Source organism: Meriones unguiculatus, chromosome 18 (genome assembly GCF_030254825.1).
Source record: "Meriones unguiculatus strain TT.TT164.6M chromosome 18, Bangor_MerUng_6.1, whole genome shotgun sequence".
Lineage (NCBI taxonomy): Eukaryota > Metazoa > Chordata > Mammalia > Rodentia > Muridae > Meriones > Meriones unguiculatus.
In genome coordinates, this window is record NC_083365.1 from 29,877,236 (window position 1) to 29,892,191 (window position 14,956).

At 38.4% G+C, this 14,956-nt stretch overlaps 1 protein-coding gene across 1 annotated transcript; it reads left to right on the forward strand.

Moving 5' to 3' along the window:
• Positions 1–8,632: 8,632 nt before the first annotated feature.
• Positions 8,633–9,597, forward strand: LOC110543329 (olfactory receptor 4K3-like). The gene has a single exon (XM_021629687.2). The coding sequence runs from the start codon at positions 8,636–8,638 to the stop codon at positions 9,572–9,574; it is 939 nt and encodes a 312-aa protein (XP_021485362.2). The 5' UTR covers positions 8,633–8,635; the 3' UTR covers positions 9,575–9,597.
• Positions 9,598–14,956: the final 5,359 nt, after the last annotated feature.

Here is a 14,956-nt window from a genome sequence, read left to right on the forward strand (position 1 = left end):
TGACTCAGAAATAAACCCACACTCCTACAGGGACTTGATTTTTGACGAAGAAGCCAAAACCGTACAGTGGAAAAAAGAAAGCTTCTTCAACAAATGGTGCGGGTCTAACCAGATTTCTGCGTGTATAAAAGTGCAAATAGGTCCATATTTATCACCCTGCACAAAACTCAAGTCCAAGTAAATCAAAGAACTTGACATAAAAATAGAGACTCTAAACCTACTAGAATGCAACATGGAGAAGTTTATAACTCGCTGGCATAGGAGACAACTTCCTGAACAGAACAGAACACCAACAGCAAAAGCTCTGAGCTCAACAATTAATAAATGGGATCTCATGAAACTGAGATGCTTCTGTAAGTCAAAGAACACTGTCAATAGAAATAAAAAACAGCAGCTTACAAATTGGGAAAAGATCTTCACCAACCCTATATCAGACAGAGGGCTGATATATAAAATATGGAAAGAATTTAAGAAATCTAAAACCAACAAATCAAATAATACAATTAAAATATTGAATACAAAGCTAAACCAAGATTTCACACACACACACACACACACACACACACACACACACACGCACAGAATTCAAAACAGAAGATTTTTGAATGGCTGAGAAACAGATAAATGCTCAATGTCCTTAGCCATCAGAGAAATACAAATCTAAACAATTATTAAGATTCCATCTTATACCAGTCAGAGTGGCTAATATTAAAAAAAAAAAAAAAAACTCAAGTAACAACACATGCTGGAGAGGATGTGGAGAAAGGGGAACACTCTCCATTGCTGTAAACTTGTTCAACCTCTCTGGAAATCAATCTGGCACTTTCTCAGAAAATTGGGGAAAGTTCCACCCACCCTAAGACCCAGCTGTACCACTCTTGGGCATATACTCAAAACATGTTCTACCATATACCAAGGACATTTACTCAACTATGGTCATAGTGGCTCCATTAATAATAGCCAGAATCTAGAAACAACCTAAGTATCCTTCAATTGAGGAATGAATATAGAAATTGTGGTTCATTTACACAGTGGAACACTACTCAGCAATCAAAAACAAAGAAATCATGAAATTTGCAGGCAAGTGGATGAGACTAGAAAAGATCTTCCAAAGTGAAGTAACACACCTCAGAAAGACACACGTGATATGTATTCACATATAAGTGGATATTAGACCTATACAGGATAATCACACTACAGTTCACAGATAGGTAAGGGAGGGTGCCGAAATGTCACACAAAAATAGACTAGAGAGCAGAAAGTAGAACAGATAGCATAAGGGAATTGGGCAGGTGATGAAATGGGGAGGAAAAGAAAGGGTGGAGATCAGATGTGGGGAGAAGTGGGGTGGGAGGAAAGAGGGCTGGGAAAAAGAAGGGAAACTTGGAGGGAGGGTCATCTCTTTGTCAAGTTGGAGGCCTGTGACAGGGTAGGCTCCTGGCAGGATATAGTTGTGACTCTAGGTGAGACTCCTAACAGGGGGGAGAGTGGACAAGAAGACTGAAAGTGACCACTTCCTAGCCAGGCAAGACAACAACCCACAGACAAAATCTGTGATCCAAAACTTACCCTGCCTACAAGAAGTGCAGGGATAAGGAGGAAACAATGATGGAGGGAAAATCCAAACAATAATAGGCCCAACCTGAGACCCACTCGATTGTAGAGAGCCATCTCCTGACACTAATAAGAATACTTTGCTATACTTGCAGATAGGAGCCTAATATGGCTGTCCTCTGGGAGGGTTCAGCCAGCAGAAGATGGAGACAGGTGTTGGGACTTACAGCCAAACACGTGGGGGAAATCTGGGGGTCCTGTGGAAGTGTAGGAGGAATGATGGAAGGAGATGGAGGGGACAGGAGCCTCACAAGAAGACCAACAGAGACAACTAACCCAGTCCCATGGGGTCTTGCAGAGACTGAGACATCAACTAAGGAGCATGCATGATCTGGACCTAGAGCAACTTGGGTTTCATATGGATGCCTGGCAAGTGGAGGGGTGAGGGCTCTTTCTAACAGGGACTCTGTTGCCTGCTTTTGGATCACTTCCCCCTAGCAGTGCTGCCTTGCCTGGCCTCAGGGGGTGAAAATATGCTCAGACCTGATGTGATTGGATGTGCTGGGGAAGGTTAATATGGGGTAGGGAGGGCTCCACTTTTCTGATGAAAAATAGTGAGGGGATGGAGGAAGAAGGGTAAGTGTGGCAAGACTGAGCGGAACGAATGGGGGGGTAAATAAAATAATTATAAAAATAAATAAATAAATAAATAAATACATTAATTAATTAATATAAATTTTACCTAACAGGCAAAAACAAATCCACATGTAGTACTTTTATTTTACAATCAGCAGGATTTATTGTAACCCCATATCAAGTCAATTTTCTAAAATCAACAAAGGAAATGTTTATATTCCATAGCGTTCATAGTTATTGCATCAGTTCATACCTGCTAATATCACATACAGTTACAGATCATGCTTCATCAGTAATGTGACCAGATTTTTTCACCATGGGTTGTTTCTTTTATTTTTTTATATTAAATTTTTAATTTTTTAATATTAGTTACAGTTTATTAACTTTGTATCCCAGCTGTATCCTTCTCACTTGTACCCTCCCAATCTTACTCTCCCTCCCTCATCATCTCCCTGCCCCTTTCCAAGTCCACTGATAGGACCTCTCCCCCTTTCATCTGACCCTAGCTTATCAGGTATTTCAGGCCTGGCTGCAATGTCCTCCTCTGTGGCCTAGAAAGAGCCAGCCATTGAGTTCCTTTTAGAAATAGTCCTTGTTCCCCTTGCTAGGGTACCCACTTAGATACTGAGCTACATGGGCTACATTCCAGCAGGGGTTCTAGGTTATATCCATACATGGTCCTTGGTTGGAGATACAGTCTCACAAAAGACCCCCGTGCCCAGGTACATTTGGTCCTTGTGGAGCTCCTGTCCTCTCCAGGTCATACTAACTGCCCCTTTCATACGATTCCCTGCACTCTGCTGAAGGTTTGGTTATGCTTTAGGGAATTATGTTCACTGCACAGGTTTTGTTCTTGACATATCTCTCATGATTAGCACGTGGTCTCAAAATCTGAAATTCTTTAGTCACTTAGATTATATTGTTACAGGAACAGACCAGGCAGCTGCAAGCTGTTTTTTAAATTCCTTATAAATGAAGTGAATAATTTCAAAAAGTTCACTAAAATTATCAGTGCTGAGATGACTAATAGGAAGTTTTACTCGTCATTCTTCCCATTTTCACAAATTTGCAGTACTCAGTATCATTGCTAATGGAGAAATCCCTAAGGATGTCCAAGATAATTATTTCTTAGGTTCTCATTTTGTTCGGGAAACAGAAAAGGTGACATGGAACACACAGGGGACAGTGAAGTGAAGAAGGTTTGGGTCAGGTGGAAAGACGTCTTGATATGCATGAATGTCTTCATAAACCCACATCAGATGGGAAGAAAATGTGACCCAAGAGAAAGCTGTGATTTTGGTAAGTCAGCTCTCTGATATCCTTCTTTTAGGTAATTAATAAAATATTTCTAGTTATCTCTTTTTACCATTATATGTTGCATATTAAGTTCAGAATGTGTTTTTGACTTTCTTCTATTTGAGTCCAATATTGTGGGTTTTTTTTCCCCACTTCTGTTCCATGAATGCTCGATTCTATCTCAGATGCTCGCCATTTTTAATCAGATAATCTATTAGAGTAGTATACAGTTAACATTTCACAAATATTCACTTCAAGTTAACCAGACAGAATAGTTTTGAGTCAAGGAGTGCATAGCAGATAAGAAAACTTTCAGAATAGAATTGGGCATAAAAAGAAAAGCATTCTGAGTGGTTATTGTGGGAATCAGCTCAAAAGGGCATTCAGTACAGAAATGCATGGAAAAATACAAGAAAATAAACAGTTTGCTTCTAGAATCTTAAAAAGATAATTCAAGTTTCTTCAATCAGTTTCTTTTTGTATTTCTCAACATAAAAACATTAGATATTCTAAGAGAATTTCTACTAAGTTAAATGCAAAAATTGCAGAGTCCCTTTAAATGATTGTATTCAATAGGTCTTTGACAGTCGTGATAAAAAAGTCCTGGGCAAAAGAGGAGTGGGTGAAGTGGTTATTATGTTCCTGAAAAAAATTGAATATCAAATATGAATCATGCATTTGTATATTTCACATATACATAGTATAGGTTGCTTTTAGATTTTTAGAGAGATAATTCAGCTTGTTTACCTTCATTAATTTTTATGTTAATTAATGTAAAAGCTAACATTAGATTTTTTAGGAAATTTGCTAATAAGTTAAATATATGTATGTATATTTATATATTTATAAAAATGCATTTCCATATGTACAATATGTATGTGCAAATAGAAAAATATTTTCAGATATAAATACATATGTTCAAATATACTATATATACATATAGATGAGCATGTATATCTTAAACAGAGTTCAGCTGAACATCAGAATATTGGCCATAACTTTATGAATCATATTGTTTCAAGACACAGTAGGAAATAAGATTAAAGGGAACAATTCGTGCACCATTTTGCTCTGGATATTAGAGAGGTGTAATGCCCATGTGTGTATTTTATTCTATGATTTCACAGCACATTAAATTGAGTGTGTAATATTATTTAAGCTCCTGTAATATCTGGCATCATTTTTACTAGCTTCTCAAAAATCATGTGGATATAAAACATCCTGATTAACAGCATTAAAACAGAACTGATCATGTACAGTCACTACTATGTATCAGCTATGTAAGATTTTTACGTTCACAGAGATCTGATGACAATACTGTCCTACTTCTATAATACTAGAGAAGACTATCTATCTATCTATCTATCTATCTATCTATCTATCTATCTATCTATCTATCATCGTTTTTTAGAGGCAGGTTTTCTCTGTGTAGTCTTGGCTATACTGGACTCACTTTGTAGAACAGTCTGACCTCGAACTCACAGAGGCCCACTGACCTTTTCCTCCTTGAATGCTGGGAACACAGACATGCACCACTGTGCCCAGCTGAGGAGACACTTTAAAAGGCATTGCTTGAGACTTGGTTCTGCTTTGCAGCAGAGGTCCCAAAGGACAGTTTGACAATGCTCTGTAAATGAATGCACTTTCTTAATAATTTCCTTTGGTAGTGCCATAATTCTACCATGACTGTAAAAATTGAGCTCAGTAAAGCCAACACCAAGAGACATGGTATAGTGGAAGGAGTGAAATCCAAGGCATCCTTAATTCTATGCAAAAAAAATCACAGCCAAATAAAGATTCCTGAGAGCATAAGAAGCAGTGTGTCCCAGGAAAGAGCACGCCAACTGGATATCTAGTACCAAGTGGTCATCCTGAGAACATACTTAAAAGTATCATTACACAGGCTGAATAATTTGTATGTATAAAACTATTAATAAAAGGTAGGCTGTGATTTTCTTTTTCTCCTTTTTTATTACTCAGATTTTTTTTAATCATACAATATAGTCTCAATATGCTTTTTCCCTTCCCTTTTTTCTCTGACTTCCTACCCACATTGTCTCTCATTTGGATCCTCTCCCTTTGTGTCTCTCATTACAAAAAAAAAAAAAAAAAGGACAGGCTTCTAAGAGATAACAACAAAGCATAACAAAATAAAAAATATTAAGATAAACCAAATACTTTCATATCCAAGTAGGATAAAAGAAGCCAACTGTAAAATTAAAGAGCCCCAAGAGAATGCATAAGAATCAGAAACTCACACATCTATTCAAGAATCTCATATAATTATTAAAATGAAATCTCTACTATTACATGCTGAAGACTTGGTGAAGACACATGTAGCCCTCTGCTTTCTTCTTCATTATTTTTGAATTCCTATGAGCTTCACTCTGTTGATTTAAGGTACCTTGTTTTCCCACGAATTTGACAGAGAACAAGGAACAGTATATGGGAGAATTTGGAGGGAAGAAAGGAGAGAAATATTTTCATTATATTATAACTTAAAAAAAACAAACAAAAAATAAACAAAAAGTTCAACTTGACCCTAAACTTTATGATATGTAACAAAATTAAATATATATCAAGGAATACTAATTCTTCATTGTATGATCAGCGTATTTTGCTTAGATATTGGGCATATCTTTGTAAGGCATGTGTATTTACTTATTCCATCAGCTTTCTTTAGCAGATGGATGTGCTGCCTGATGCCTTCATAACTTTTACTTGTCTTGCATTCCTTCTCTACACTTTTGTGATGACAGAAATCAGGAACTTAAAATAATTCTGATGATGGCATCAAGGATTTTATTGTTCGCCTGCTCTGGGATAAAATGAGACCCCAAGTTGAAAAGCACCATGAGAATTATTGAAGGGAAAAAAAAAAGTGGTCAATGACTGTTTACCATCTGGTTTCAGTATTGGTCACTATATTAGCATAAGCACCCTGCCTTGAGGGGAATAACTGCTGCTCACTGGAAGTATAACTTCCAATTCATCCAAGGCTGATAGTCAAAGGACAACCTTGTTGACATATTTATGTAGTTCATTCTGTTCTTTACAATAACATAGATGATCAGTAGAAAAGCAAAACAATAAGGAAATACATACTAGTGATAGGATGATGATAGGTGTTGTTTATGTCATGAAACTAAAGTATTTCAAAATCTGAAGTGGTCTCAAGATTAGTTTATGCAATTTAAGATTAATATTTTCTCTTTTTTTTGAGTGTTTCTTACTGGCTTTCTTATGCTAAATTTTTTTAATTTAATTTAATTTTTTTATTATTAGTTACATTTTACTAACTCTGTATCCCAGCTGTATCCCACTCCCTCATTTCCTCCCAATCCCACCCTCCCTCTCTCATCTCCTCCCTGCCCCTTTCCAAGTCCACTGATTGGGAAAGACATCCTCCCCTTTCTTCTGACCCTGTTTTATCAGGTATCTTCAAACTGGCTGCAAAGTCCTCCTCTGTGGCCTAGCAGGACTGCTCCTCCCTTGAGAGGTGGGGAGGTCAAAGAGCCTGCCATTGAGTTCCTGTCAGAAATGGCTGAGACTGAAGTAAATGTGACTTGCAGTGATCAGGTCTGACTTAACTTGCCTTGTGCTTTCAATCCATTTACACTGGTATTTGTAGTAGTATTTGTTAATCAGTTTAGTTGAGCAAACAAAATCTATTATATGTATTTATTAATGAATAACTGTGAACCTATATTTTGTATTTATATCTCATGCCAGTGTGTATGTTATAGCACCTTCTGTATGCTCCCCAACTAAGGTTTTTTCAACATGCTCTTTCGAGCTTTAAGCTAAAATTGTATTTTTCATTAATTAATTAATTACTTTAGTTTATATCCCAATAAGCACTCCCCCTTCCACCTCTATTCCCAGGGCCTCTTTCTGCCTTCCACTTCCCCAATATCACCCGCCCTTTCTCCTAGGAGAAGAGGAGACATCCCAAGAATATCAACCCTCCTTGGCATATCAAGTTGTGGTAGGAATGGTATTATTCTCTTCTATTGAGGGTAGACAATGTCATCCAGTTAGGGGAAAGGGATCCATGGGAAGACAGCAGAGTCAGAGAAAGCCAGGGACCCTGCTGTAAGAGTTCCCACATGAGGACTAAGCTGTACATCTTTTATATATGTGTGAGGGGCCTAGGTCAAGCCCATAGACACTCTCTTCTTGTGGTTCAGTCTCTATGAGCCCCTTTGGGCCCAGGCTAGTTGATTTTGTAGGCTTTCTTGTGGTATCCTTGATTTTTCTGGCTCTTTTAATCCTTCTTCTCCCTCTTCCATAAGACTTTCTGAGCTCTGCCAACTCTTTGGCTGTGGTTGTCTGCATCTGTTTTCATCAGCTGCTGGGTGAAGCCACTCAGATGACAGTTATGCCGGTTTCCTGCCTGTAAGTATAGCAAAATATTATTAATACTGTCATGAGTGGGCTCTCTCTCCTTGCATGGGACTTAAATTAGGAAAGTCAGTGATTGGGTAGGTGGAAGGTTTTATGGGTGGGTTGGTGTTTCTCTTCCTCTACTGTAAATCTACCTGTCCACAATAGGGGGCCACATCATGCTCCATAACCTCTGCTTCTAGGAGTCTCAGCTAGGGTCACCACCATAGACTCCCAGGAGCCTCCACCATCCAAGAGAAGACACAGATATTATTCTACTGATGCTCAAAGAAATCATTATACAGTCTGACAAAATGGTAATGTCTTATAATACCATTTTTATTGAATTTTGGTGTATTTCCCCTTCAGTTGCCAAATTTAATCCGCATTTTTTTTTTTCGGAATTTCATGAACGCTAGTAACAAATTTGGACAGTTTTTCTCAATGAAACAGCATCCATTTTGGGGTTTTTACGTTGCTCTCTTGCTTTACTCACTGCTCTCTTAAAAAGAAATTGCTGATAGAGCATGTGAATAACAGTCACACATGATGCTTCTCTTCTTGCACTTGACTCATTAGCTTTCACCTCAGGCAGCACAATGTTACGCATTCTTGGCTTAGATTTATCTTCAATTTATCCAATTCTATTCAGATGAGTTTCAATACGAATGTCTAATTCTACAAAGAAAGTTGCCTATAGCATACCTCTAGTTAATATTTTTTTCTTTCTTCGCAGGTTACTTCTGAAGACATACTGAGAAAAATGGGTGAAGGCAATCAGTCTGTGGTGTCAGAATTTATACTTTGGGGACTTTCCAACTCATGGAATATTCAGCTCTCACTCTTTGTGATATTTTTAATGATTTATCTTCTCATTGTTTCTGGAAATATTGCCATTCTGGTTTTAATCATCACTGACCCGCATCTGCATTCTCCCATGTACTTCCTGTTGGCCAACCTGTCTTTTGTTGATATGTGGCTTTCTTCAGTCACCACTCCTAAAATGATCACAGACTTTCTCAGGGAAAACAAGACTATTTCCTTTTCAGGCTGCATGTCTCAGGTCTTCTTTGCTCACTGCATCGCTGCAGGAGAGATGGTGTTGTTGGTGGTAATGGCTTATGACCGCTATGTGGCCATCTGCAAGCCACTGCATTACTTTACCATCATGAACCTGAAAAGATGTACTGGGTTGGTGTTGACTTCCTGGACAACTGGATTTGTACATGCCATGAGTCACCTGGTAGTGATTGTGGAACTGCCATTTTGTGGACCTAAGGAAATAGACAGCTTTTTCTGTGATATGCCATTGGTAATCAAGCTAGCTTGCATAGATTCCGATAATTTGGATGTTCTAATGAATGCTGGCTGTGGGGTTGTGGCTGTAACCTGCTTTATTCTGTTGCTCATATCCTACACTTATATCCTAATCACTGTACGACAGAGCTCTAAAGCTGGGGCTCATAAGGCCCTGTCCACGTGCACTGCCCACATCACAGTGGTGATCATCTTTTTTGCACCTTGCATCTTCATCTATGTGTGGCCTCTCAATATCACCTGGTTGGATAAATTTCTTGCTGTATTTTACTCTGTTTTCACACCTCTCCTCAACCCAGGTATTTATACTCTGAGAAATAAAGAAATGAAAAATGCCATGAAAAGATTTATAAGCAACTACTTTGGTCCCAAAGGAAATTTCTAATATCCAGATATATGTCCGAATTACTGAACATAGTGAAACTGACTGTTTGAAATAGATTTTAAGTCAGAAAATATAGTTGATATTCAAAATTTGTACAAATACCCTAATATAGATATAACTTGCTAATTAAAAAAAATATGACATTTACTGACCAACCCTCTTTCTAAAATTTCTTTCTAAATCTAATTTGAATGTTCTTTCCTTGTAGGGATATCATAAAACTGTTCCTCTATGTTTTTAATAGAGTTTACCTTAATGTGTGTTGACCAAACTCATATGTTTATCTTTATAAATAACATCTTAGTAAAATTTACCTGATTATAATTCTGTATATTACCACATGCCCCAAAAATTCTATTTCTTTGCCAAATGGCCAATATCATCACTTTTGCCTGATCACAGCTATCAAGAAAAAAACAAAACAAAACAAAAACAACTAAAGGAGTGGGCAGAAAATGTTAAGAGAAGATCAAACAAGTTATAGACTCAACAAGGCAGCATTTTATTATACTTTGTGTTTTTTATTTTAAGCCAGATGAATATGTATCATAATAAAATGTCCAACAATGTTTACTGAGATTTCTATGTTATCTCAATCTGATACTAATATTTGTACTCTAAATTATTATTTAATATCATATATCCTGAAATAGAATCTCCATGAGGTCTGTTTTCATAAATTGATTGATTCATAGGGTAACAAACTATGTTTAGGATGCTTTTTCCACAAGATAGAGTTTATAATGTTGGTTAAAACTCCATAGCTATTTGACCACTTTAGGAATTTCAGATCTTATATTAAGTATTTTTTATTTAGGTTGTATTTTAAAGGATGCAAATAAAGGTTGAAGTTCATTCTTCTTCATGTGCACATCTCATTCTCCTTGTTTAGGATTCTTTCTTTCCTCCAGTATGTAGTTTTGGTATATTTGGTGAAAATCATGTCACTCTAATTGTGTAGAGTTAAGTAAAGTCTTTCTAGTATATTTTATTCATTTATATGTAGTTATACAAGTATGCCAGTACCATACTGTTGTGGTTCGGTTACACAATTAAATATTACTCAGCAATTAAACAGAAGGAAACCATGAAATTTGTAGGCAAATGGTGGCATATAGAAAAGATCATCCTGAGTGAGGTATCCCAGAAGCATAAAGGCATACATGATATATACTCACTTATAAGTGGAAATTCGACACGTAATATATGATAAACATACCAAAATCTGTACACCTAAAGAAGCTAAGCAAGAAGGAGGCCCATGGGTAAGATGATCAATCCTCACCCAGAAAGACAAATGGGATAGACATTGGAAGAAGGAGAAAACAGGAAACAGGACAGGAGCTCACCACAGAGGGCCTCTGAAGGACTCTACCCAGCAGTGTATCAAAGCAGATGCTGAGACTCTTAACCAAACTTTGGACAGAGTGCAGGGAATTTTGTGAAAGAAGGGTGAGAGAGTAAGACCTGGAGAGGACAGGAGCTCCACAAGGAGAGTAACAGAACCAAAAAACTCTGGCACAGAGGTCTTTTCTGAGACTGATACTCCCACCAAGGACCATTCATGGATATAACCTAGACCCTCTGCTCAGATGTAGCCCATGGCAGCTCAGTATCTATGCAGGTATCTAGTAAGGGGAACAGGGAATGTTTCTAACATGAACCCAGTGGCTGGCTCTTTGATTGCCTCTCCCTGATGGGGGCAGCTCTGTTGCCAGGCCATAGAGGGGGACAATGCAGCCTATACTGATGACAACCGGATAAGCTAGGGACAGATAGAAGGTGAGGAGGATCTCTCCTATCAGTGGACTCAGAGCGAGGCATGGGAGGAGATGAGGGAGAGAAGGTATGGTTGGGAAGGAATGATGGAAGGGGCTATAACTGGGATAGAAAGAGAATAAACTGTAATTAATATAAAAAATAAAAATTTCATAAAAAGTGGGATACACTGTCTGCAGGGTAGAGCCTTTCAGAGGCCCTCTGTGGCAGGTTCCTAGGTTGTTTCCCATTTTCTTCTTCTTCTGATGTCCATCATCTTTGCCTTTCGGGATGGGGATTGAGCATTTTAGTCAGGGTCCTCTCTCTTGATTAGTTTCTTTAGATGTACAGAGTTTAGTAGGTTTATCCTATGTTATGTCTATATGAGTGAGTATATACCATGTGTGTCTTTCTGCTTCTGGGACAGCTCACTCAGCATGATCCTTTCCAGGTACCATCATTTACTGCACATTTCATGATTTTCTTCTTTTTCATTGCAGAGCAATACTCCATTGTGTAGATATGCCACAATTTCTGCATCCATTCTTCAGTTGAGGGGCATCTGGGCTGTTTCCAGCTTCTGGCTATTACAAATAAAGCTGCTACAAACATGGTTGAGCAAATGTCCTTTTTGTGTACGTTAGCCTCGTTTGGATATATGCCTAGGAGTAGTATGGCTGGATCTTGAGGAAGCGCTATTCCTAGTTGTCTGAGAAAGTGCCAGATTGATATCCAGAGGGGTTGTACGAGTTTGCTTTCCTGCAACTGTGGTATGGAATTCCACAGTAGTGTTCAGGCTATTTGAAGGGACTTAGTTCCTAATGCCCTACCTACCTTGGCTTCTGTTTCAGTCAGGGTTCTGTATAAGAACACAAGTGGAAAAAAATAATGTGTGGGGGCTGGAGAGATGGCTCAGCAGTTAAGAGCACTGTCTGCTGTTCCACAGGACCTGGGTCCATTTCCCAACCCCATATGAAAGCTCACAACTGTCTATAACTCCAGTTCCAGGGGATCTGACATCATCACACAGACAGGCAAAACACCAGTGAATATAAAAAATAAAATGAATGTGTGTGTTCACATGTGCGTGCGTGTTTGAGTAGAATGGTTTACTGGTTGTAGTTCAGCCAGTCAAACAATGGTTGTCTCTTGATGGAAAGGCCAAGGACTCAGTAGCTTGTACAGTCCAGGAGACTAGATATCTCAGCAGTCCCAGTCTAATGCTGGAGTCCCTGTGGATCCCTGAGAGCTGCTGGTCTTCTATCTACATTGAATCCCTAAGTGAGGGAATGCCCTCAGTGAAGGAAGGAATGCCCCAGCATCAGGATAGATGAACTTGCCAGTAACAGTAAGGACAAGGAAATCATGAAATTTGCAGGCAAATGAAAGGAACTAGAAAAGATTATCCTGAGTGGGGTATCCCACAACCAGAAAAACACAAATGGTATGCACCCACTTATGAGTGGATATTAACTATATAACATTAAGATAATCATATTAAAATCTACATACCTAAAGAAACTAAACAACAAGGAGGACTCTAGGGAGGATATGTAAATATCATCCAAAATGGCAAATAGGATAGACACCCGAAGCAGTGGAAGAGGGGGAACAAGACAGGAAACTACCATAGAGGGTCCTCTGAAAGGCTCCACCCAACAAGGGATTGAAGGAGATGCTGAGACTCACAGCTAAACTTTGAGCAGAGAGAAGGGAATCTTATGGAAGAAGGGAGGAATAGAAGGACCCAGAGGGGATAGGAGCTACAAAAGGAGACCAACAAAGCTAAAATATCTGAGCCCAGCAGGCCCTGTAGAGACTGATGCACCAACCAAGGACCATGCATGGAGAGGACCTAGACTTCCTGCTCAGATGTAGCCAATAGGCAGCTCAGTCTCTATGTGGGTTGCTGAGTAAGGGGCTGCCTCTGTCATGAACTCACTCTGTTGACTGCTCTTTAGTTACTTTCCCCTGGCTATGTGACCTTGCCAGGCCACAGAGGAAGAGGATCCAGGCAGCCCTGATGAGACTTGATAAGCTAGAGTCAGATGGCAGGGGATGAGAACTCCCCCTTTCAATGGACTAGAAGAAGGGGATGGGGGGATGAAGAAGGGTGGGTGGGACCGGGAGGATAAGAGGGATGGGCTACAGTTGTGATATAAAAGGAATAAATTGTAAAAAATAAAAACAAAAAAAGTCGCTCCCCCCAAAAAAAGTGGGATACAGAACTAAACAGAGAATTCTCAACAGAGGGATATTGAATGGCAGAGAAACACGTAAATAAATGTTCAATGTCCTTAGTTATCAGGAAAATGCAAATCAAAAGGAACCTAAGATTTCATATTATATCCAACAGAATGGCCAAGATTAAATATTCAAGTGACACCACATGCTAGAAAGGATGTGGAGAAAGGGCAACCCTCCTCCATTGCTTGTGGGAATGTAAACTTGTACAACCACTTTGGAAATCAATATGGCACTTTCTTTTCTTTAATTTTTATTTTATTTTAGTTTTAATTACACTTTATTTACTTTGTATCCTCCCTCTAGTTCCCTTCCTCCTCTCTTTCCAATCCCACCCTTCCTCCCCCTTCTCCACGCATGCTCCTCCCAAAGTCCACTGGTACTGGAGGGTTTCTTTTTCTTCACTTTGATCCTAGTCTATTAGGTCGCATCAGGAGTGGATGTATTGTCTTCCTCTGTGGCCTGGTAAGGCTTCTCCCCCCTCACGGGGAGATGATCAAAAAGCAGGCCAATCAGTTCATGTCAGAAGCAGTCCCTGTTCCCATTACTATGGAACCCACTTGGACACTGAACTACCATCTGTGTACTTTCTTGCTACCTGAAGATCCAGCTTTACCACTCCTATGTCTATATCCAAATGATGCCCAAGTATAAAATTTCAAATAAGCCAAAAGAACAAATTCTGACCAAATAAGATCAGAAATCAATGAAAAAAAATAGACCAATAAACAGGTGATAATGTATTAAAGCAGAAACAAAGATAATTTTGTGCACATTTACTATGAAAAAGTTGGCTCAAAAAGGACCTATAAAAGGCTGTGAATCACAAAATTAGCAGGTTATCTAGGTTGGGTACAGGGAAGAGGTGACATGGTTGATGTTTGGAGTTGATGAGTTCTAACACTATCTGGAGGCAGAATTTTACTTGTTTTCTCTTAATACTTTCTAGTGGCTGAAGAAAGACCTTGAACTATAGATGATAATTAATTTTGTCAAAAATGTACTGACATAAAATAAAAATTTCATAGACATACCTATACTACCATTTGGCAAATTTTATAGACATACCTACACTAACATTTGGCAAACAGCTCTTTATTGGGGTTAGCAATCTACACATAAAATTAATGATTACTATCAAGTCAAAAGTTGAATTTTTAAAGTGTTTAATTTTGAATGGATTTGCTAAAATGTCAATTAAGCTGACAGTAAAATAGAATAAAATTAAATAATTAGGGAAGAATATGTCTGTGATCTTAATAACATTAAAGTCCATAACATAATATGGAATGCTTTATGTCTTTTTATTTCTCAGCTTAGAGGAAATAGGTGAATTTGTCAAAAAAAAATTACAGCTTTCCTTTGGAATTTAGTGTAAGG

What these genes read in the sequence shown, in the direction of transcription:
- LOC110543329 (XM_021629687.2), top strand. Translation starts at nt 8,636, where the DNA reads ATGGGTGAAGGCAATCAGTCTGTGGTGTCAGAATTTATACTTTGGGGA.